Genomic DNA, 25,280 nt, shown 5'->3' with positions numbered 1-25,280 from the left:
CAATAAGAAACGTCTTCATATCAACAATGTGAATGTGCCCCATTGGGTTATCAGTCAGAAGAGTTAGTATTCTGAAAGGCTTCATAGTAAGGCAGCCAAGTGCAGGCACTAAGGAAGGGAGATGGCAAAGAATGACCATAGAAGCTAGTGGCCAAATCGGTAATGTCAGAAGCAACATGCAATAGTCATATCAGGAAATCTAAGAGACCGAGATCTAGGCTCACGCCGTGAAAGACTCACTCCAAAACGCTGGTGCATGGTATGGATTCTTAAACCACCACAAAGTCTAGTGCTTACATCCCAGTTATTGCTGCTGCATACACAACAGTTAGTGTTAGTGCTAAATAGTGTTTGTTAGAAAATTAAGTGTTATTTACAAGGAGCATGTGAAGAAAAGATCACGCCGAGTAAGTGATACGTTACAATGCTTAGCTAATGTGTGAACCTATAGACTAATGTGTGAACAATGTGAAAATCGACAAAAACCAATGTGTGTGTCAAGGAAGAAGAAAGAACAATGTGAAGCTGTGATGATTCAGGCCTTGATCTATAGTATTTCATCATTTGTAGAACATTTTATAGATGGTATAACATCATCGCTTCCGACCTTCCCTATTAGGACAGAATACGTTCAGACTCCACAGTGATCACGTATGAGGTATACAAGTCCAGTTTTACAATACTGACCGCTGTTCTAGTCCATTCCTTAATGAAATTTAGTGTCGTGTGACTATAGTCTGGAAAATAAAGACTGAAACCACACAACCTAACACATTACTGACCATAACACTTCTCAGAGAATGTACAGCTATGACTTCTATCCTCATATAGTGCTTGTTATAGTCTTCTAACAAATCGACTTTCAGACATCGGGATCATCCTTCTTATCCTGCAGCCCGAGCTGGTTAAAATTGGTATAGTGTGTCAGAGGATTGCTGAAGAACAGGTTCATATCAATTGGAGTATCTTCTTCAGAATCCCAAGAGTCATCATCGGAGCTGCTGGAGTCCTCAGTGGTTGTCGGGGGGTAGCTAAGTTGTTCCAGCTGGTCCAGTATATCTCCAAATTGAAAAGCTGAGCTCGATTCAGAGCGCACAGAGCAGGCAGGAAAGTTTATCATAGAGCTGGCAGTGGAGTGGTTAGCAGATCGAGAGAATGAAGGAATGCCATTGAGGTTTGTGAGAGAGCTGCTTTCGGAGCGATGGTGAAGCAGGGAGCTGCTTTCAGAGCGGTGATGGAGTGGGGATCCATTTTCAGATGGGTTCAGAAGACTCTGCATGTAACTTGCCTGAGCTTTGACTTCAAATAACTCACTAGCATCTGTCGGCCTTGGGTTGCCATTGAAATCCCTCCCATTTGTCATATCATCCAGAAAATACTCTTGTGGTGGGAGATCATCGTCATCAGGTGGCTCTACCCTTCCACCATAGGTGTACATCTCTGCTCCACCACTAAAGGAGATGTCTGCTGGATCATCATCTATAAACTCATCAGTCAAAAGAAGCGAGTCAGAGACCCCTGATACCCACAACCTGATATCCTCACCCTGTTGAACATTTCCAGTTTCCAGGATCTCTCCTGGGTCCTGTTTATTTTGCAAGGAGGGGGTGGGGTTAGGGGAAACACCTTGTAATGGCGAGTGAAGTGAAGATCCTGCATTCTCCGGAGTTCCTCTGCCAGGATCCTCTTGCCACTGAGAAGTCGATGTGTTCTCATTTCTGATTGCGCTTTTTTGCAGGGGTGAGGCGGGAGGGTTAAAAATAGATTGAGGGGACAGGATAAAAGAGGAAGGTGAAGTAGAAGCCTTCAGACTCTCAGTGAAAGGGATGATCTGAAAAGAGAGAACCAGAAATATCAGAACATTGCAATATAAGGACAAACCACAGCAAAGTCACATAATCTAGTGATAAATCACACTGCAGGTTTATTTTCGGTCCTTGGAAAACAAAGCATAGAAATAATAAATGTAAATCACAAGAGAGACTGCAACTAACATAAAGCAGTATGGGTGCTGAGCAAGTATGGGCGGCAATAGCATAGTGTAGGAAGAGACACATTTTCAGCATGTCAAACATCTCAATGCGTCTTATAAGAAAACATACAGGTATGAAACAAGACAGGTGCAGCATATACGATTTTACTGTAAGCAACAAAGCAAGCATAGAGAGACTAAGGGGTTCTAAGAAGACACCAAAACAGCACATAGGAAAGTCACAGGCAAGAAGAACAGCAAAGCAAGAGGCACCCAGTGCTGTATACCTACACGCACCTGCTTTGGAGAGTCAGGGATCACAGTGCAAGGGGACACTCTGGGTTTGCTGTGTCTCCTGCAGGACAGAGAGCAAGGCAGTCAGGAGAAACCCACTGACACCAAAGCCCAATGGTTAACACACAAGCAGGTACTACATATACAAGCAATGAGGAAGAGACTTAACACAGGAGATCACAGCTTGTCAGAGACACAGGTTACACCCGACACAATATCCCTGCACACGGTCTTCATATACTGCAATATTAAAGTAGTGTCACATTCTGGTATTATAAAGCGCTGAATGGTACCATATCTACAACACAGCTCTGAGACCCCTGCTTTTATCTGAACACTATTGTGTCTGCATATGTATGGCATGTAGAAGAAGAAAACTGCATTTCACGACATACAGTTGGTTATAAAAGAGGAAGGGAAAAATGATTTATGACAAAGGAGACATATTACATGCCTTTCTTACTTCTATTAGACACCAAGTGTGAAAAGGAGGATTTTTATTTCCTTGCCCAAGCAGAAGACTAGTCCATATTAGAAAATCATAAGATCAATACAAGCTGTACTAAAGACAGCAGCAATGATGTCTGATATCAGGACACGTGGCCTCTGTACATGGATGTAACAAGTAACAATGGGGCCCTATAGAAAAACCTCTCAGTTTATTACCAAATTAATCTTCCCGGGAGCATGGTAAGGGCGAGTCCAATGCATATGTGCTTTTACATGAGCTTTCTAACCCCAGCTCTGGTGGCACAATAATATCTTTATGCTTCTGTACCGCTGATCCACAGTAGCAGAGGCAGCAAGCCTGACGCAGCCTAGGGCATATGGGTGTGAACAGCGGAGCAAGGAACTTTAGGCTCGTGAGCCATAACGCAGTGCTCAACTATCAACAGCACACAAAAGAGGAAAAAAAAAAATAGATGAAAAAAAAAAAAAATGCACATGGTGTTCCAATTCAGAAATAAAGAAATAATATTAATGCACACACTTGTCTGGGTGAAAATGGGCCTTCTTAGTTGCTGGACCTGCTACACTGGTAGTTATAGCAAAGCTTATGTAGCAGGTCAGCGATTTACTGTAAGCATTATATTTCCCAGTGTCAGGACATCATCCCGGTAGCTGAAGGTAAAGACCACTGAGGGAAGATCAGGAAGATGTGAAACAAGAGCAACGAGGGATTGTTGAGGGGACTGGTATATATATCCTATACTTTCTTAAACATTTATTCCTATATTAAGAATATAAAAGGGAGTCTGGTTATATTTAATGCAATAAACTTGAATTTCTATTGATCCTGGAAATTCACAAAAAAAATGGCAGAGCCGACTGAGCATGACTAGAAGTTTGACCCCAGCGCTGGAAGAAGACACGGGGAAAGACCGTTCCTGAAGAAGATGGAGGCATCACTGGAGAGTTCTCTCGCAGCATTGGGGACGTCCCCAGTGCTGCGAGAGAACTCATTAGCATACCGAAGAAAACCGGGATTTCTACTGAACGGCGGCGCGAAGACGACGCCTAAAGGTAGGAGTAGAATAGCCTTTCTTAAGGCTATTCCTACGTGTTAGAAAAAACCCCAAACATTTTAATGATAGGATCCCTTTAAGGACTAATGCTTGAGCACTGCCGCATTCAATGTCTATGAAGATGATGGAAACAACCAAGCACTGACTGTCTTTGTTGGTCCCCTGGACTTTTAATAATGAAGCACAGCTCCACTCACAGTTCCTCTTAGGGCGCATTCACACTACGTATACTGAAGCTTATTCTGAACGTAAAACACGTTCAGAATAAGCGGCGTATAAAGCAGCTCCATTCATTTCTATGGGAGCTGGCATACGAGCGCTCCCCATAGAAATGAATGGGCTGCTTCTTTCACTGCGAGCAGTCCCATTGAAGTGAATGGGAAGTGCCGGCGTGTACGGCTCGGCATGAGCAGAGCTTGCCGTATACGCCGGCACTTCCCATTCACTTCAATGGGACTGCTCGCAGTGAAAGAAGCAGCCCATTCATTTCTATGGGGAGCGCTCGTATGCCGGCTCCCATAGAAATGAATGGGAAGTGTTCGGCAGCTCTGCTGTAACGCCGGCGTGTACGGCTGTGATACACGCTGGCGTTACGTAGTGTGAATGCACCCTTAGTGTGGTCATGTAGTCAGGAGAAATCTAGTGATTAGTGGGGGTCCCAGGGATCAGACATATACCTTACCTATCTTATAGATTAGCGATAAGTATCCATTGTGTGAAAACCCCTTTAAATAAGCGGAATCCTTTCCCAAGGTTATTTCTATTAACCCATACTTCTAGCAGCCAGGTCATTCAGCTAATGCCAGCTTGCCACCATGTATATGTAAAGTGTTAGGCAAGGAACTCAATAATCCTGTGTGCAGCTTACCCATGTATTATATAGCAGTGACATGTGATAGCAGAATGTGTCACTATATGTACTTACCAGTTCTGTATTAGTGCCCCTCCACAACTATCAAGCATTTAGAATATATCTTGTGGAATATGTCATATTACACCTAGCAGTGAAGACACCTTGGCTGGTACACAAAATTACTTTTTCTAAAGGGTGTATTTACATGTGGTCATGCTATATACTGTACTGTGATAAGTGCAGAATTGTGAAAACTCACAATACAACCATAAAATGTGAACTCTAGCAGAGCCCCATTCATACATTTGACTTAGAAGTCTAATTTTAAAGGTTTTTTTTCTGTTTTTTTTTTTTTTTTTTTTTTTAGTTATGGCAAACTGTTAGGCTAGACAAATAATATCTGACTGGTTATGGTGACACCTGGCCCCCATATGGATCAGAAGTTCAGGACTGCTGTCGAAACTGGTACTATACAGTGTGCAGAGCTGGGAGCAGAAGACTCTACAATGTATCGGCCCCTGACTGATCACATATTGATTGCCTATCCGAATGCTAGATCGTCATAAAAAATAAATAAAATAAAAAAAAGCTAATAATGATCTGCATATTTTATTATATTTTTTATTTAAAAATAGAAGAAAAAAAAATGATTAGCACCTTTTTTTGCTGCAAATCTACTTTTACATATCGGATTTACATCCTCCTTTTATTCTTGGGATTTGTAGCTTTTGTGATATTTACAGGCTAACTTGTATCTACTCACCTTTCATATGGTGGTCTCTTGATGCTGGTGTCCCTTACGTACTCTATAAGTTGCTTTTGGGTTCGGCCACTGTATAAAAATAAATGCATTATAAATTAGCTTTAACATCCTGACCAGCAACCCCCCCCCAAAAAAAAAAAAAAACAAAACGGGATGTGACCGCAAGCTAGCTATAGTTACGGTTTTCTCTATGGTTCACTATCACAAGGAGGCTTTACGAGGACTTTCAGTCCCATTCTCCTGATCACTGGGGGACCCAGCAATTGGGAACCCAGCATTCAGACACTTATTCCCTATCCACAGGACAGGGCATAAGTGTCCATAGTGACAACCACTTTAAGTCACAATGGAAGGGAATTTGTTTCCATAGGGTTCAATGTTAAAAAAAAAAATTAAACTAATAATATCTATTGCTGTTGGTTTTTAAAATCAGACAAAAAAAAAAAAAAAAAAGGCAAAAACGTAGCCTATTATTATGGCTGATGGGGAAAAAAAAAAAAAAAAAGAAAAGTAAGTGGGTGTCCTTCCATCTGGTACCCGTTTTTAGTGGATCTACTAAATATATGGGCAAACAATGATTTGAACATACTTAAACAATCTGCCCAACACAATGGACCTCTATCTACATTGTCCAGGTTATCAAAGGGACTACAGCTTACCGATGCTACTGAATGAGGATGACGATGATACTCACCACCAAATTCCTTAGGTTAGTACAAGATCAAAGCCCAAAAAAAATACAAATGAAGGTCCTCAAAACAGGAGACATTTATTACCTGTACCGAAAAGAAGAGCCACGGCTTAAAAGAACTGGCTTGGATTTGGGTTTTGGTTGATCCTGCAACCGGAAGAAGCTGTGATACTCGACACAGATCTTCCAGAATCTCTTACACATATCCCGACTGGGAAGCAGAAATTCCAGGGCATCCTGGTAAGGGCCCTGCCAAAAGATAACAAATAAAAGGGACAGGAAAACGGAATCAATGCCAAGGATAACAAAGCTCTTCTGACCAACTTGCAAAAGGTTAAGAAATTGAAGTGTTTTAGTTTAAGCAATGATGTAGTTGTGAAAAATAATAAAATTGCCAAATCCCACACAGAAATGTAAGTTATAATGAACCCTATATTATATAACATTATATCAAGCATTCTGTGGTGACAACTATTGTAGCTTCTTAGAATACTTACATGAACTTCTGGGTGCAACTTTATAAGAAAGCGTCTTCTTTTAAAGCTCAGCTTACGGATCTTTGACCAGTTGAATGTGTTAATCTTTGTGTTACCCTGTGTGATAAGAGAATAAAAAGCACATGAGTAATGTGGGGAAAGAAGGACATGTGACTGCTTGAGCCAGTCAGTCACGTGGCTTTTGTCTCACGTAACCGCTGCAGCTAAACAGAATGTCAGCACTTTTAGTCTGTCAAGGGTTGGAAATGCCAGACACCCGGACTGCCACAGCCAAAATGGCAGAATATTACGTTATGGTTTTTCTTCATTTTTTTTTTTTTTTTTTTTTAATGTAGATTGTGATCTGTATATGGGGCTCACAATCTACATTAAAAAAAAAAAAAAAAAAAAATACATACATTTTTTCCCCCCTATCAGTATGTCTTTGTAGAATGGGAGGAAATCCACACAAACACAGGGAGAACATACAAACTCCTTGCAGATGTTGTTCCTGGCGGGATTTGAACCCAGGACACCAGTGCTCACCACTGAGCCACCGTATTGCCCATGTTTTTTCTTCATTTTATACAATCTACAGTTCTTTTGCTAAATGTTTAAAATAAGTATGGCAACCCCTTTTGATGTCTGCCAACTTGTCGAAAGATTAGGCATGATCACATTGCACAATTTGCTGATGTGGGGGTTGTCGGGGCTTAATTTTTTATGGCCTATCCTCGGGGTTGGCTATAAATATATATGGATAGGTCCTTGGACTAATCGTCTGTATGGAGCTGCTTCTGGATCCTGTCCACAACACAATACGAGGTCGGAAACAGTACGCTCTATGTCTAGCAGACCAGCACCTTCACTGGAACTTAGTTCCCATTGAAGTCAATGGAAGATGACCTGCAGAGAAAGTGCCGAGCTGTTATACAGAAGACAGAGCTTTCTGCTTCTAACCCTGTATGGTTTACAGCTCTGTACAGCCGATTAGTCTGGGGGCTGGGTGATGGGCCCCCTATTATTTATGGTCTATCCTGAGGTTAGGTCATAAAAAAACATAAGCCGGGACAAGTCTTTTAATGTTTATGGAGGAGCCTGCATTAAATCCTGTGGCTGTGCTGTAAATGTCTAAAGTGAGTAAAAGGGTAGGTTCACAATGTCTGTCTGTCATTCTCATACATCTTAGGGCGGGTTCACACCTGTGCCCGTCTCCGCTTCAGCCAATCTGGCGGGTTTCAGTCTTCTGCCCCAAGAAACTGGAAAAGGGACGGAAACCCGGCAGTCAGTTTTCAAACCCATTCACTTGAGTGTGAATGCAAGTTTGCAAAGTGACCGCCATGTGAATCTTCCGCCTCTCCGCGGCGAAAAGATTTTTTTTTTTTAACCCAACACAAAGTCGGACATGCAGGATATAAAAAAAAAAAAAAAAAAAAAAAAAAAAGGTTTGGCCGTGGACAGGCAGAAGACGCGCACGGGCGGTCAGTTTGCAAAGTTTGAAAACTGACCGCCAGGTTTCCGCCCCCTGCCCAGTTTCTCAGCGCAGAAGATGGAAACCAGCCAGATTGGCTGAAGAGGAGACTGGGCGCAGGTGTGAACCCGCTCTTAGGATGTTTTCATCAGCCCATACAGCCCACACATCAGCTGTTGTGGAAGCCTCCAGACACTGGAAGTTGCTAGTGGACTGGCAGTACATGCAACACCGCTGCTATTCAAGTGATAAAAGTGGAGAAAAAGCCCATCCACTGAAGAGTGGTGCTTCTAGGGAACTGTAGCTCCACTCCTATTACTTGACTAGGATCTTTGCTGAACACACTGCCTGACCAGTAGCAGCTTCCAGCATCCAGGACTGCTGCAACAGCTGATCAATGTGGGGTCCTGCTGTTAGACCCCCAACACAATCACATACTGATGACCTATCTGGAGAACAGGATAACAGTATGAAAAATATTTTGAAAACCCCTTTAAGTGACTGATGCAGACAAAGCCTCCTCCATGTGGTTTCTGCAGTAGTTTAATGAAAAAAAAACATGTAAGCTTTGTTTCCTGCAAGTTTTTTTTTTTTTACTTTTCTTTCAGAAGAAAAACTTGTGTATGCAGGATTGAGAACTTGGAAGTGAGAAAACATGGCAGAAGAGAGCAATGGACATTTGCAACCACGCTGTGAACTTTCCCTAACTTTGAGTGCACTCATAGCATGGCTCTGGACAAAGGTAAGTGAAAGCCCTAGATCTGTAATCTTCAGAATACAAAAATGTATGCCGTTTATGCTGGCCAATGAAAGTCCTGTACCTGAAAAACCAACACTCCCATATGCGACACTGACAAATTGATTTTGGCACCTTCACGATCAGATGCAAGATGGAAACGGGTTCCATACAATTCAAGTCGTCTAGAAATCTCCAAGATCTGAAAATCTGCATCGGCAGGAGACATACCGCTATAGAGAATGATAGAAAAAAACAAAAAAAAACCCAAACAGTTAATAGAAAAAAAAAATCAAAAACTGTCATTGAAATATTGAAAAGTCATAAGACAATTGACTCACAGGTGCTGCAGGTGAGACTCTAATATACGCTCCTCGAGACTATACTGACGTGGCAAGTATTGTGTACTTCTCAGATGCTCCTGGTCTGTCTTCTGATCATAATCCCCAACCTCAGCTATAAAGGACAAAACCAGAAAATCAGTGCAAAGGTGAGGAATTTATATGCAATATATCTCTATTATGTGTAAATTAGGAAGGTTTTTCCAAGCTGGTTAGTCTGTTCTGGAAAATATTTCACTCTCATCACTTCACTTTCCAGTGGAAAAAGTTAGAAGGTGTGAACCTGGCATTAAAGACACCAGGCTGGTAAAGGGGCCAAACTATGGAAAACAGAAGCCACATTGGAGCACGGCCTACAGCAACCAATGAGACAACAGACCGATCTTTACTCAAAGAAGAGAATTTCAGTAATAAACAGCAAAAACCATAAGCAATAACGAAATAAACAGAACCCTAGCAGGAAAGCAATCGCACAATGATACCAAATCTCTGGCCATGAACAGTAAGGGGATACTCACATTGTAAGAGCAAGGATATAAGAAGTGCGGTTGTATTATCGCTGCACACCAGTCTCTCCTCCGCAAGGTCTCTTTTGATCTGCATGGCAAAAAGATACCTAAAGAAACAGGACAGAGATCAGTATAGAATTACACGCTGTATACCTCCTCCTATTTCACATGTTCTTCAGCTTTCTGACCTTGTATACTCCTCTTGCAGCTGACCTGGGTCAGGTGGGAAAAACTTCACAGCCAGACGCATTTTGGCATTTTTTGGTTCTACAAATACATACATGAAGAATGTTATAAACTCTATATGATTATTTTATCTACAGATCTGACATACAAGGGCAAAGATGACCTCTCTGACATTTAGTCACATGAGAGTATTGAAAGATGGAAAGAAACGCAGACAAAGAACTTGTCTATCTGCTACATCTATGTCATTTCAGGGTCTCCTCGGTAGAATTTAAAAGGAACCTACCACTTTGTACATACAGGCAGCATGGTATAGCGGGGAAGAACTGAGCAGATTGATATAGAATTTTGTTGGAAAAGATCCAGTAACTTGTATTCTATTAATCTATATCTCTGAACTTATGGCCTATTCAGGTGACGAATCCATCGGCCTTATGGCCCCCGGGAAAAAAAAAAATAGAGCATGCTCTGTTTTTTCACAGATCAGTTTTTAAGGACCTGATATATCCATTGTGATGAATAAGCCAGTAAGAAACAAACAAAAACAATAGAAAAAGAAAATGCTACACAGACCCTGCATTTTACATGGCCAAGTCTTACCTCAGTCATGTGAAAAGAGTGACAGGGTTTTAATTGGCATCCTTTACTGAGCAGGATCACCCTGGACTCCCAAGGTCAGAATAAGCAGGAACTTAAAGAGAACCTTTCACCACCTCCATCAATTCTAGTGCCTAGCATCTGTGAATAAGGGCTGCTCCACTGATTCCAGCACAGTTAGAATTTTTTCTCTAGCCCCCACTGTTTCTAAGCAATAAGCACAGTTTGCTTTGGCGTCAGGTGGGCGGTGTCAGGCAGGGGGCGTGATTCAGAGCCCCAATCAGAGGAAGCCAATGTCAGAGATCAGAATCACACCCCTTGTCTGCTCCTGCCTGACACCACCACCCTTCTGGCAGTACAGAGCCTAAATAGTGTATAAGGCACCAAAACTAACAGCATTGATTAATTGGGAATGGTCAGGGCTAGAGAAAAAATTCGAACACTGCCAGAATCAGTGGAGCAGTAACTATTAAATGAGAAGACCTGAGCAGAGGATGTGAAAGAGTCTCTATAAATGCTTAAGATAGTTGCAAATTATACAGAATCTGTTACAAAAACTTGATATCAAGTCTGCTCTGTCGCATGCTGCCTGCATGTACAATGTTATACCTTTACCGGTTATGTACTCATACCAACTGTACATCACAAAAAAAAACAAAACAAAAAAAAACCCAGATGGACTAGAGCGTGGCTACGGCTGCAGAATCAGACTGTTTATTGTCGGTTTCCATGTAGACACAAAAGTAGCACATTTTTAATTAAGAAAATTTACTACTTTTCCTCACTGTAGAGGCAATGGGACAGCTAAATAAACGGGGAAAAAGCAGCTGTGAATGAGTACATATCCTTAACCCTTACTACCGAGCACTGCAATAATATCGTGCTCCATATTCTCAACATACAAAGACCAATAGATATAACATTCTACTGAATCTATTCCCATAAAACAAGGTATGGGTCTGCTCCACTCCCCCTACTCTATAACACGCTGCCTACAGGTTATGGCACATTTTCATGCAGCAGGTGCCCTTTAAATGCTCTTCTCTGCCTGCACACCATTACAGGCCCGCACTGACATTTGAGTCACAGTGGACTGACTTTTCAGCTTCACATTTGTCTTCTCCTTTGTCCTTTAGCATCAATGAGCAATTGTTTAGAAACAGAAATGCTTCTGAATGGAGTATCTCCGCTCGCTGGCACCACCCGCTATTAATCCATTAAACACAAATAGGAAAAAACACATTCCTCCACAAAACTTCTAGACCAATCCAACAGAAATCCCTGAAACCTATACAGATCATCAGCCATTTCAATGGTCTGCATTGCAGGCTCCTTCCCAACAAAATGCCTTTTTATATTATGGGGTACACGGTGGGGCAAATATAGGCCCCTTCCTGACTACTGGCCAGTCTAAACAGGGCATTAGTCAGCTGACATACAAGCAAACATGTAAAAAGGACCCTAAGCTCAGGACGGGACAACTAGGGCTACTTCTTAATTACTCAGTGAGACCTACCTGACCTGTACGCTCTGTGGTCACTATATGGGAATAGTCCAGTTTATCATGCGTGAGCCTTCCATTGGAATACTGATGGCTTGTCCTCAGGTCATCAGTATCCGACTGACACCCGGGACTCCCACAGATCAGCTGCTCAAAGTGACTGTGTTATTACAGCTTCTGCTTCACGGGCCAGTGATAACACATTTATTTGCCACGTGGACTGTTTACAGCCATAAATGAGGCTGAGCTACAAAGTCAAGAACCCCCCCTCAACAATGTACAGAACCTGAACAACATGCAAAGTCTTCAAACAGCTGATCTGTGAGAGTCCCAGTTGTCAGACCTTCCAGATCAAACACTGATCTATCCCAAGGGTAGGACATCAATACTCATATCCTAGATAAATAAATACACGAATCATACTTTTTACGTAATCTGCAAAAAATTACTGTAAGTGAATAGCCGCAGATGAACTCATGCATATCCCCTCATGGTCAGCCTGGGCAGAGATGGGTCCTACATCTGCTCTAAATAGTTGACAAATGTGCTAAGCTATACATTATATTTGCAGACACTTCACAATGTTTTACGCATCTCTATCTGGAAACCATAGATGGATCTGGTCACGGAGCATCACTAATATCTTATTCACAATGGTACAGCGATGTATATTTCAACCCTACTAAAAATGATTGGTAAACTTACTGCGCAGCTGCTTGTTCACAAATTTCAGCGGCTCCAACCACACCTAAAATAGGAAAATATGGAAGAGTTTACTTTTTATGGGCATTCTGAAAGTTACAACGTAATAATGAGGAGCAGAATATCTTGGGAGGATCTGTTACTGCCGACTCGCTGGTTTTACTGTTCTTTGGCTATAATTATGGAAACCACAACTAAACATCAAGGCAATAGTCACATGTCATCCTGCTATAAACAGCAGTAGTATACAGACACACAGGCCTCCCCCAAACACGGCTGACATTTTGTGCCTACAGATGAGTTTTCTGGCTGGAATTCAGAGAGGATCAAGTAAGACATAACATGAGATGGATTACAGACAAGCTACCGGCCTCACACATAAACCAAACTGGAGGTCGGTAGGGGACAGTTCCTAGTATATAGTGTTACATATGTATATCTTTATGGACTTCCCAAATAAAACAAACCAATAAGACCATAGCTGAGAAAGTGACGCAGAATAAGCCTACATTTAGACAGACCTATAGAGGAACTTAGTAAGACTAGTGTTTCTTACCTTAATCTTAATTAAATTCTCACTTGGTGCAAGATGCACCAGAAATACTAAGGCTAGGTTCACACCTGCATTTGGGTTTCCGCTCTTCGGGTCTGCTGTGGACCTGAAAAACCGAAACCCAATCTGCTTAAAAAGCGGTTACCCACAGATCCCATAGACTATAATGTTCCAAGAGAAAGAGCAGTTTGCAGGACTTCTTCCACATTTTTCAAGAAGAATGTGGGACAGAATCCCGAACAGTCAATGAGCACAGATGTGAACCCAGCCTAAGAGGCTCTGACCTGTGACTAATTCTTGGGTGAATAGGTGCGCCTAAACTGAAATGTACACCTCAGTGACCTGGTGTAGATTTGTGGTACAACTCACAACTGTTTTCTGGTGTTATCTGATAAGACCAGGGTGTTCCTGTCCCACCCATGGTCTAAAATAAATGGCAACTGGGGCACAGGAACGGAGATGCACCAGAAATGGCAGACTGCCTTTAAGTGTGATCACAGGAAACCTTCCAGGGTACATAGTGTTAATAATCTGCGGCTCTGAATAGGTCAATGGCTAAAGCATGGACATCCATTTAAGGGGCTGTCATGCCTTTATAGCTCAGCAACCAGTTCAGTGTTTTTTCCTACAAAGCCTTGTCCCAGTCACCCTCTGTGGAGGGAACACAAGCCCACTGCCCTTGTGGAAAAAAAAATTGCAGCATGTCGAAGAGACAATAACCTTGACAGTCCCTCATACAGTTTCCTACATAGACACAAGGACTGCATCCATTTTAGGGATGTAAGCTGGACAATTTTTAATACGTTAGCATGAACCCAGGAAAAAACATAAGGTCAGTTACGGTCAAGGGCTGCATTATCAATCTGTAAGACTTTCCCTTTAGCTTCGAGAAAACAGCAATTATGAGAATGGCCTCCTACTGAGATGGCAGGAACACGGACGAGTGAACGAGATGCTAAACAGCATTCACTACTGACAAAATGCTGGATGCAAATCTACTCTGTACTGCAAAATACTCCACTAGACATGTCATTTATCTTTGTAAAGCACTTAATGAAATACAACCTCTGGAAGGCCTTAAAATAGCTAAATGGGTGTCCTTGGTTTACCAAATCTTAAAAGATATATTCCCATCTTATAAAATGATCACTTGAGCAGTGTTGTGTGTTGCTTTACTGTACTGTTGATGCAGCCGTGTAGTATATTATTAAAAAAAAAACAAAAAAAAAAACCTACACTTTCTGTACTGGAACCCTTTCATTCCAAAGATAGATGGGATCCTGAGACACGAGGAAGTAAGGGTATATCATAGCGATGCGTTTCATCTTAAAACTAGTACATTTTAATTTTGTTACTTGAATGAATTCCCAACAAAACTAGAAATTAAGGCTGGAAAAATGGTTAATTCTGTAACCGGAAAAAGGAACCACAAATGGAAACTGCATCACAGACAAATTTGCACATCTTAAAGGAATGTCCAAATCACTAGATAGAAGTCCGCTCTGATGTTACTCAATTACAGACATCTTGCTGACTCTGCGATTCAGGAATTAACCATACTGCATCAATTAATGGAAAGCGAGAAAAGTTTTTAATATATACGCACAGTGTTGAGGAGTACGACGATGCTACAGGGAATAAGCCGAATGCACAATTATGTTTTATGTAACTACGTATTAGTTCAGTCCTGCAAAGGAAGCAGCAAAAGAACCAGGCGGTAAAAAAAAAGACTCATAAGACATACCCATTGAGACTGTGTCGTCTGGAACTCAATGCCAAAATAGTCCGTCTCCACCACATTCAGATGAGTGAACACTTGGCTCAGCAGTGCCTGGCCCGTGGTCTTTGGCTGTACAAGACAAACAGATTTGTTAAGAAACAGTATCCAGAACCATTGTGTCAAAATTAGAATTAGAGATCGGATTCCACCCCCACAAATAGCTGCTTAAGATAGAAAACATCACCTCCGATGGATGCAATTTTGACAACTTGCTGAGGGTGTCCCTACACAGTCTGACAGCGGTAATACTGATGGGACAGTAACAGAGTATGCAGAGACAAGACCCCAACCAGAAACACTGGGTTGTCAATTCTGTTCATTCCTAAAAGGATTATTATCGGAATGGTATAAATGTATCAGAATGGATATACTTTATAGAGAATACAGGTATTTAACCCCTTAAGGACCAGGCCATTTTTTGGTTTTGCATTTTCGTTTTTCCCTCCTCACATTTCAAGAGCCATAACTTTTTCATTTTTCAGTTCACAGAGTCACATGATGGCTTATTGTTTGCGGGACAAATTGTACTTTGTAATGGCATCATTCAATATGCTGTGCAATGTACTGGGAAGCTGGAAAAAAATTCAGAATGAGGTGCAATTGGAGAAAAAATGCATTTGCGCCATTTTCTTATGGGTTTAATTTTTACAGCGTTCACTGTTTGGTACAAATGACATGTTACCTGTGTTCTACGTGTCAGTACGAACGCGGTGATACCAAATTTATATAGTATTTGAAATGTTTTGATACTTTTAAAAAAATGATAAACTTTGCAAAATAGAAAAAAAAATTTGTGTCATCATGTTCTAACACCTGTAACTTTTTCATATTTCCATGTATGGAGCTGGTTGTGGTGTCTTTTTATGCGGGACAAGATGACGTTTCTATTGATACCATTTGGGGAAAGATCTGATGGTTTGATCACTTTTTATTCAATTTTTTATAGGAGGCAAAGTGTTGAAAAAAACGCTTTTTGGCTGTTTTTATTTTTTTTTGCCGCTACGCCGTTCGCAATACGGGATAAATGTTTTAATATTCTAATAGTTCGGGCATTTTGGAGCGCGGGGATACCTAATATGTTTATGTTTAATGTTCTTTAATTACTTTTATAGCTAATCTAGGGAAAGGGGGGTGATTTGAACTTTTATATTTTTTTTATTTTTTTAATACTTTTAAAAAAAAATTTTTTTTCTTCTGTTACATTTATGATCAGACCCCTTAGGTACCTTGAAACCTAGGGGGTCTGATCGCTCATACTATTCACTGCAATACTACAGTACTGCAGTGAATAGCAGAATCCCAGCACTTCTATTAGACGATGCCTCTGGCATCGTCTAATAGATCTCGGGCAGAGACAAGCCTGGAAGCCTTCAATAGGCTTCCGGCTGTCATAGCAACCGATCACCGCCCTCCTGTGACGTTCAGGAGGGCGGCGATCGGGGAAACATGGCGGCGCCCATGCCGCCTGCGCTGTTTACACGCTGCAGTCGCGTTTGACCGCAGTGTGTAAAGGGTTAACAGCAGCGATCGGCTCGGGCACCGACCGCTGCTGTTATTGGCAGGTCCTGGCTGTATTATACAGCCGGCATCTGCCGTGTATGGAGCGAGCTCAGCGTGTGAGCTCGCTCCATACATCCCCATGCGACCCATGACGTACAGTTACGTCAAGGGTCGCTAAGGGGTTAAATGGTCTGTTGGTTCAGCAAATTTATAAATAATATATTATGGTATTATATATAATCTACATATATATACATACGGTCCTATGAAAAAGTTTGGGCACCCCTATTAATCTTAATCATTTTTTGTTCTAAATATTTTGGTGTTTGCAACAGCCATTTCAGTTTGATATATCTAATAACTGATGGACACAGTAATATTTCAGGATTGAAATGAGGTTTATTGTACTAACAGAAAATGTGCAATATGCATTAAACCAAAATTTGACCGGTGCAAAAGTATGGGCACCCTTATCATTTTATTGATTTGAGTTCCCCTAACTACTTTTTACTGACTTACTGAAGCACAAAATTGGTTTTGTAACCTCAGTGAGCTTTGAACTTCATAGCCAGATGTATCCAATCATAAGAAAAGGTATTTAAGGTGGCCAATTGCAAGTTGATCTCCTATTTGAATCTCCTCTGAAGAGTGGCATCATGGGCTACTCAAAACAACTCTCAAATGATCTGAAAACAAAGATTGTTCAACATAGTTGTTCAGGGGAAGGATACAAAAAGTTGTCTCAGAGATTTAACCTGTCAGTTTCCACTGTGAGGAACATAGTAAGGAAATGGAAGACCACAGGGACAGTTCTTGTTAAGCCCAGAAGTGGCAGGCCAAGAAAAATATCAGAAAGGCAGGGAAGAAGAATGGTGAGAACAGTCAAGGACAATCCACAGACCACCTCCAAAGAGCTGCAGCATCATCTTGCTGCAGATGGTGTCACTGTGCATCGGTGAACTATACAGCGAACTTTGCACAAATAGAAGCTGTATGGGAGAGTGATGAGAAAGAAGCCGTTTCTGCACGTACGCCACAAATAGAGTTGCCTGAGGTATGAAAAAGCACATTTGGACAAGGCAGCTTCATTTTGAAAACAAAAATTGAGTTGTTTGGTTATAAAAAAAAGGCGTTATGCATGGCGTCCAAAAAGAAACAGCATTCCAAGAAAAACACATGCTACCCACTGTAAAATTTGGTGGAGGTTCCATCATGCTTTGGGGCTGTGTGGCCAATGCCGGCATCGGGAATCTTGTTAAAGTTGAGAGTCGCATGGATTCCACTCAGTATCAGCAGATTCTTGAGAATAATGTTCAAGAATCAGTGACGAAGTTGAAGTTACGCCGGGGATGGATATTTCAGCAAGACAATGATCCAAAACACCGCTCCAAATCCTCAGGCATTCATGCAGAGGAACAATTACAATGTTCTGGAATGGCCATCCCAGTCCCCAGACCTGAATATCATTGAACATCTGTGGGATGATTTGAAGCGGGCTGTCCATGCTCGGCGACCATCTAACTTAACTGAACTTGAATTGTTTGTCCAAAATACCTTTATCCAGGATCCAGGAACTGATTAAAAGCTACAGGAAGCGACTAGAGGCTGTTATCTTTGCAAAAGGAGGATCTACTAAATATTAATGTCACTTTTCTGTTGAGGTGCCCATACTTTTGCACCGGTCAAATTTTGGTTTAATGCATATTGCACATTTTCTGTTAGTACAATAAACCTCATTTCAATCCTGAAATATTACTGTGTCCATCAGTTATTAGATATATCAAACTGAAATGGCTGTTGCAAACACCAAAATATTTAGAACTAAAAATGATTAAGATTAATAGGGGTGCCCAAACTTTTTCATAGGACTGTATATAATGACTATCAAAACTAAACATTACTTTTACCAAAAATTACATTTTCTGCTGGAAAAATCTCTCCAAAGTGCCAACTGCTAAGTGTCTCCCTTTCCCTCCGACTTGCTGTCCACTGCCTGTAGTCGAGTGAAATCTGTCTCTAGCAACAGAGACGGATTACAGAAAGTGGGGGCGGGCTTTCTTTATTCAAACCAAAGCTTATCCCAAGTTCTCCCGATATGCAAGTGTCACCCCCCTATTTGACCATAAACATCACTCCACTGGTTTATAGCTGTGTATTCTCTATTTGCACCTTCCCACGGTCAATAATATATGGTGTTCTGTCAGGTTTCCTAATAGCCGTCATCTTCTTGTAAACAATAGCTCTTGGAAGCAATTACAGAAGTTTCTCCCAACGCACCTTTGTGGGATAGCGTGATAAGGATTGAGCCTCCTTTATCTAAGGATAGGAGGTGATGTAAGGTATAAAATAGGAGGTTACTGGATAGAGGAGGCCTGACTGTATGTAAGGGAATGGAAGAATTAACAGGACTAGTGTACACATCCCCAAAATGTATGAGCTACAATGGTAGTCACATCACAGTACCTTTTAATAAAGCATATGCTAGGTGTCTTCTTTTATAATGCCATAATATCGCGTATTTGGTTTTGCAGCCTCTATAGCCTTGCAGTTTTGCCTCTGGACCTAGTTATTACGTTACAGGACAACGCAAGACACCTCTAATATCAGGGATAGTCAGATTGCAAGAAGGCGAAAGTTAAGCTCACATATTTAGTGGCCTCTCCCCAAGACATGTTAGTGACCCCCATGTAGGGGTATACTGTATTATGACGTTCATATGATGTGTTTCTTGTTTCACTGACCAATGTGTAGATGTGCTATATTGTCAGAGTATTGTCGTAGGTGCAATGAATAAAGCAGAACTGTAGTTGCACCCAGGTGTTATATCATGGGCAGAGTTGTCTTGGCATGTCCCGTGGTAAGAGCCCAAAATAGTTGCAGCATGAGGTTTGGGTTACTCCAAGCAGAGGCAAAGTGTATAGGAAGAGCCTTAAAGAATTTTCACAAGTTGATCTGCATAATGCATTGCAATAGTGCTTTTAACACCACTGGTATCATTGCATATGCACCAGTGCTGTGGAGTCAGAGTCTCGGAGGTAAGAGTCGGGACAAATTTTGGCTGGAGTCAGAAAAAAAGTTGACTTCAAAATAAAAAGATTCATTATTTTCATGTATATTGTGTTACATTCATAGGAATTCAATCTCTGATACTTTTAATGAATTTTAGCTTCTGACTGACCATGGCGGTCAGCTACTTCTGAAGGGGTTGGAGTTGAAGCAGAAGTTGAAGTCTGTGTTGGTAGTTTTGGCTTCCGATTTGTACAAGCAGTTTGTGCGCAAATGAGATTTATTTAAAGGGGTTGTCTGAGACTGACAAGTAACACCTGGGCCCAACGTCTATGTTTCCGGGTGTCTACTAAAACAGCTGATAAGTGCAGGGCCCAGGGAACACGACCCCACCAATCTCCAATCAATGACCTATCCTAAGGAAAGGTCATCAGCTGTCAGTCTTTGACACCCTTTACGTGGATTCATTTTAACAGTGTTTATAAAAAGAAAAAAAAAAGAAAAGAAAAAAAAAAAAGTCTAAAAATAGCAGAAAACAAGAAAAAAAAAAAAAAAGAAAAACTGTAAGACATGAAATACAATGATGCAAGTGATTATCTACAGCGCCGTCTGCCAACTATAGGTCACACTAAAAATAAAAATGTCAATGAATCTTCATGGGGTAATTACAGAACATACAGTTTTGGCTCCTTCGGATCTTCTGTAGCCAAAGGGACCTTAAAGCGTTAGGATTACGTTCTAGACTATAAGACAGAGCGCTCTTAGCATCTGGACACAATTCTCTCTGGAATTCAGAAAATTCCCCTACAAATGGAAATAACAGACTCTGCCTGTGTGAGGCCAGAGAAATTCCACCATGTTAACCCCCTTAAAGCCAATAACACCGTCTGCATTTTAATCAGTGTGATCTGTAATGTGTAATCTGTAGGTTTATTTGGGAGGGCACTCATTAAAGGGATTCAATCATTAAAATGGAATTTTTTCTCCCTAACATGTCGGAATAGCCTTAAGAAAGGCTATTTTTCTCCTACCTTTAGATGTCTTTTCCGCACCACCGTTCCATAGATATCCCAGTTTTCTTCAGTATGCTAATGAGTTTTCTCGCAGCACTGGGGGCAGGCTACAGCACTCAAACAGCATTGGGGGCGTCCCCAGTGCTGCGAGAAAACTGTCCAGCACCGTCCTCTGTTTTCTGGCACGCCCTCTCTGCGACATCTTCTTCTGACTTTAAATAGCACGCATGCTCAGTCGGCTCTGCCAGCCAACTGCACATGCCTGCGGCCTATTTCTTGTGGCTGCTTACACAGTACACTCATGAGAACTGCAAGAGAACTCATTAGCATACAAAAAAAACACCCCGTGATATCTACGGAATGGCGGCGTGGAGATGACATCTAAAGGTAGGAGAAGAATTGCTTTTCTTAAGGCTATTCCTACATGTTAGGGAGAAAAAATTCCATTTTAAATGATTGAATCCCTGTAATGCCTTATTATTAGACGGAGTTCACACCTGCTTTCGTGACAAAGCCATCAAAAATCAGACTATAGCAGAATTTATAGAACACTCCAATGTGAATGTGATATAGAAGAATAAATGGCACCTCCTGATATGCATCCTATATCTTTCTTACATATGTATCGGAGTAGTGTTGCCTTTTTTTTTTTTTTTTAGCAATATAGTTATTTTGGTTTTGAAACAATAATAAAAAAAAAAGCTGGATTTACTATAGATACTGTAAATTAGCATGTAGGTATGACTGATGGGGATGATCACCTCCTATTTAGTTTCCTCAAATGTGCTTCCATTGCGCAAAGCAGTGACTACAGTTTATCTACAGTGCTTACAGGGAGTCTGAGGTAGTCTGAGACACACCCCCTGTCTCATCATTTGCTGCGCTGCTCCTCCTTCCTGCAGCAAGGCCTCCTCTGATTGGTTGCGGTGTGTAAACACAAGTCTATCTCAGGCTGACTTCTACTACAGCAAGGACGGGATGATTATATAATACAGATTACTAAACCAGTGAGGAAAAGAAGATAGTCAGGAAACATGTGCTGAGGCAAACAAGTCAAGTGCCGGGAAGCCAGGGTGAAGACAAGGAAATTCTGTGCAGAAAATCCAGGCCCTATCCCAGTCTGGAGGCCTATGGCAATTTGTGATGTTAGGAGTCCTTGTCTCCCTGCAGTTCTCCTGTCTCATACTAAATACAGTATGGAGCCCCCTCTCTCCATAGATCAATGATTCATGGAGTTGGGGTCTGCAGACTGGGTTCCTTAGAAATGGGTCAACAATTGAAGATGGGTGGGGTTCAATACCCGTGCCCCTCACCAGTAAGCTGTTTGAAGAGACTGCAGGGTTTGGATAATACTCTAATACTAGGGCCATCCCTATACTCAACAGTGCCAGTCCCATGTGTTTGATGCATCTGCTCTCACTGGGTACTACAAGGCTGTAGGCTATGTACCATCTACAGACTAAAGACTAATGTAAAGCACTAGACTATCATATGCATAGAAGATCTAGAAGAATTGGCTGGCTTTACCATTTTCGGATTGCTGCAGATCCTCATTGCAATAATACTGGTAAGACTTCTAACAGATTATTTCACTACAACTAGGAAGCAGCGATTCTAAGAGTTTATTTCAATACTATCTCAAGATTAAAAAAAAAAAAAAAAAAAGTTTCTTCGATAAAATTTACTCTTAACATTCCAGGTGTGAGATGAAGTATAATAGAAAGTCCACCAGAAACCTCTTTAGCCTGTAGCGCTCCCAGGCCAGTGCTCACATTCCATCTTCCTTTTGCTATCTGGGTGTGTATCCCCTCCCTCCCTTTCCCCTGAAGACTGGATGTATCCGAGCAGGAAGCAATCCGCCACTTATTGAGATTACTGACGTTTCCTGCTGCGGCCTCGGAGCGCAGTTTACAAGTGCAGCAAGCAATATACCTTGTGGAAATAGCAGGCTATGGAATAAAAGCCAGAACTTGGCACGTCCAGAGTATGAACGAATGGCTAATATCTAACCGCACCTTAAAACACACTTGTATCTCATCGCTTTAGCTCTAGTACAAGTCTGACCAAAATCTAAAGAAAATAAAGCAGTTTGTTACAATCTCCAGCACCAAGTCACATGTAAACAAAGAGGACCAGGAAGATGAGACAGCGGATGTCCCTCACACCGGCTTCAGTCCTAACAGCTACAAATCTCTCCCCATGAACAATCCCCTTCCAAATGCTGTAAAAAACCTGCAGCCTACACTGACTCTGTAGCGCAAAGGTTGAAAGCCATGGAGAGACAGTGGGGGGTGATGTCCAGAGGAAAGAAACACAGCTAAATTTCACAGGAACATTTTTGTTATGTACAGTCTTATAGGAGTTATGCCACAAAACAATCATCCCCCATTCATAGAGCAGAGAATAAATTGCTGATCGGTGGGGGTATGACTGCCGAGACCGCCACTAATCCTGGGGGTGATTTACTTCCATTTTGAACAACAGCGCCTGCGACAACCTTGGGAAAAGCGGCAGAATCCTTCAATTGGAGAGCTGGAGCTAGCTGAAGTACAGCACTCATATCTCCATTGGTCCCACTGATTTGGATGCTGCATGCTTCTGCATCCACCAGGGGTTGGCTGCATTCACATCAGGAGTAAAACACCCCTCTTCTCATGATTAGTGGGGGTCTCAGCAGTCAGGCGCTCACAATCAACTATTTATAATGTAGAAATGGAGGATAAATATTTTGTGGCATAACCCCTTTAACCTAAAAGGGGTATTCCCATTTTTATAAAGCAATGTCATATATTGACAATGTACCATCATTTTATGATTGGCAGGGTTCTGACCTCTGGGACCCCACTGATCTTGAGAACTAAGGGACCACAGAACTGGTCAGCAGTGCAGCAAATCTACAGCACCAATAGGGCTAACCATTACATAAGGAACTTTAGTAAGATTTCCCACGCTTGTATACAAGACTCCTCCGGAGTTTGCATCACTTCTCTGAAATGCTCTACTATTTCTACAGCTTCAAGAGCAAACTAAAAACACATCTTTTCAGACAGGCCTATGACAAATGTAATGTAAACCCTTCCATACTATAGTTAGAATCCCTAAAACGAACCCCCCTCTATTCACACTCCCACATGACCCCATAGGATATGATGCCGTTTTATGTTTGTGTAATGACAGTAACTTCTATTACAAAATTGTATAAGAATTGCTACCTCCGATGCCGCCCCTGCTACCTCTTGTGTCACCCCCTCTACCTCATAGATTGTAAGCTCTTGTGAGCAGGACCCTCAGTCCCCCCTGTGTAAAGTGACTATTCCTTTGTAATGTATCTTTCTTTCTGTATTTGAACCCTACAAATTGTACAGTGCTGTGGAATATGTTGGCGCTAAAAATAAATAAAATGTATTGTTATTATTATTGATGATGTGACAATAAATGACACGATACACTGAAAAGGTGCCAAAATGGAGGATCAAATGTAGACACTTATCACTGGATTTGCCCAAAAATGCCAATAGCAATGAACTCCCTTCCAAGTTGTTCATGCAGTGTTTAATAGCGATCAGTGGAAGAACTAAAGTCATGTGGGCCCCTGTACAAAGTTTATCCAGGGCCCCCATCCCTACTGTGTATTCTTGACAGCAGTGGTTAATGGGTGCTGCAGCGGTGTCCCACAGACCGAAATGGATAGTAATAGATGAAAACTGGTAAGTGACAAGCTAAAGCTCACATCTGTGTTGGAGACTGTCACAGATTCCGCTTAAAATATGCAGAGAGAAAAGTTCTGTACGCAGGACTTCTCTCTCCACCGGTTTTATGCTCAGTTCACACAGAGTTTTTTTGGTCTGATTCCGCCTCAAAATCATCCTCTAAAAAAAGCCTCCCAATAGAACTCTATTAGGAATTCGCCTCAAAATCATCCCCCCAAAAAAGCCTCCTAATAGAGTTCTATTGGGAGGCTTTTTTTGGAGGATGATTTTGAGGCGGATTCCTGACAAAATTCCTGACCAAAAAACTCAGCCTTAGAATAAAAGCACTGGAAACCTGACAGGCCTCATTATAGTCTATGGCGTCTACGGGTTTCTGTGGGTAGCTGCTTGTTAAGTGGATAGGGTCTTTTGGGCTCCCATGTGGACTGGAATGACAGAGACCCCTAATGCTAGTGTGAACCTAGTGTAAAGCAGATCGCTGGATTGATATGAAGGTTTTTATTAGAACATGCAACGTAATTCTGGAGGCAGATCAAGCCCATTTTAAAATACATCCCATAATATGCAGGACATTCTTCTTTATATTATGATCTTTTAGTAGTCTATTAAAAGTCTTCATATCAATCCAGTGCTGATTTTTAGCTTGTCACTTACAGCCTGATTTCTATCCACTGCTGGCTGGCTCACGGGAGGTTTTTCAGGCAGGAGTGGCTATTCTTGGATGGTGTGACGCAGAGATACTTATAATATACTGATTTCTGAGAGTGATGTCACTTACCTCCATCTGGTACGTATAACAGCAGTATACTGATTGCAGTGTATTCCCTCTGATGATACAGTCCCCTAAGGGAGCACCTTTGTGTCTCTTACATTATGCATGGACCTGAATGGGACACAGTTATAGCACCCATAACTGCAGTTACCAAGAATATGATAAGTAAGAGGGGCAGTGCCCAATACGGGGAGCTGCGTGCTCCGGTTCAGCTCAGTTTTTGCCTGGCCTGGGGTCTCCTGCCGATCAATTGTTTAAAGGCCTGCGGTGCTTGTATGACCGATTCGCTATTCACACCACAGGCTGCCTGTTTTATAGTAACCGTACA

At 41.6% G+C, this 25,280-nt stretch overlaps 1 protein-coding gene across 2 annotated transcripts in view; it reads right to left on the bottom strand.

Moving 5' to 3' along the window:
* The window catches only part of FARP2 (FERM, ARH/RhoGEF and pleckstrin domain protein 2), an 83,348-nt gene that overhangs the window by 34,869 nt on the left and 23,199 nt on the right, over positions 1-25,280 (bottom strand). For both annotated transcript variants that reach the window (XM_075268952.1, XM_075268953.1), the window contains exons 3-13: positions 14,916-15,020; positions 12,622-12,664; positions 9,821-9,899; positions 9,642-9,739; positions 9,124-9,238; positions 8,868-9,015; positions 6,597-6,692; positions 6,185-6,348; positions 5,409-5,477; positions 2,270-2,327; positions 1,627-1,831 (exon numbers count right to left, since the gene is read on the bottom strand). In XM_075268952.1, the coding sequence (XP_075125053.1) occupies positions 1,627-1,831; positions 2,270-2,327; positions 5,409-5,477; positions 6,185-6,348; positions 6,597-6,692; positions 8,868-9,015; positions 9,124-9,238; positions 9,642-9,739; positions 9,821-9,899; positions 12,622-12,664; positions 14,916-15,020 (1,180 nt within the window). The remainder of the gene's footprint in view (positions 1-1,626; positions 1,832-2,269; positions 2,328-5,408; positions 5,478-6,184; positions 6,349-6,596; positions 6,693-8,867; positions 9,016-9,123; positions 9,239-9,641; positions 9,740-9,820; positions 9,900-12,621; positions 12,665-14,915; positions 15,021-25,280) is intronic.

This window comes from Leptodactylus fuscus, chromosome 3 (genome assembly GCF_031893055.1).
Source record: "Leptodactylus fuscus isolate aLepFus1 chromosome 3, aLepFus1.hap2, whole genome shotgun sequence".
NCBI classification, from domain to species: domain Eukaryota; kingdom Metazoa; phylum Chordata; class Amphibia; order Anura; family Leptodactylidae; genus Leptodactylus; species Leptodactylus fuscus.
The sequence above is the reverse complement of the archived record's forward strand: the minus strand, read 5'-3'. Positions and strand labels throughout refer to the sequence as shown.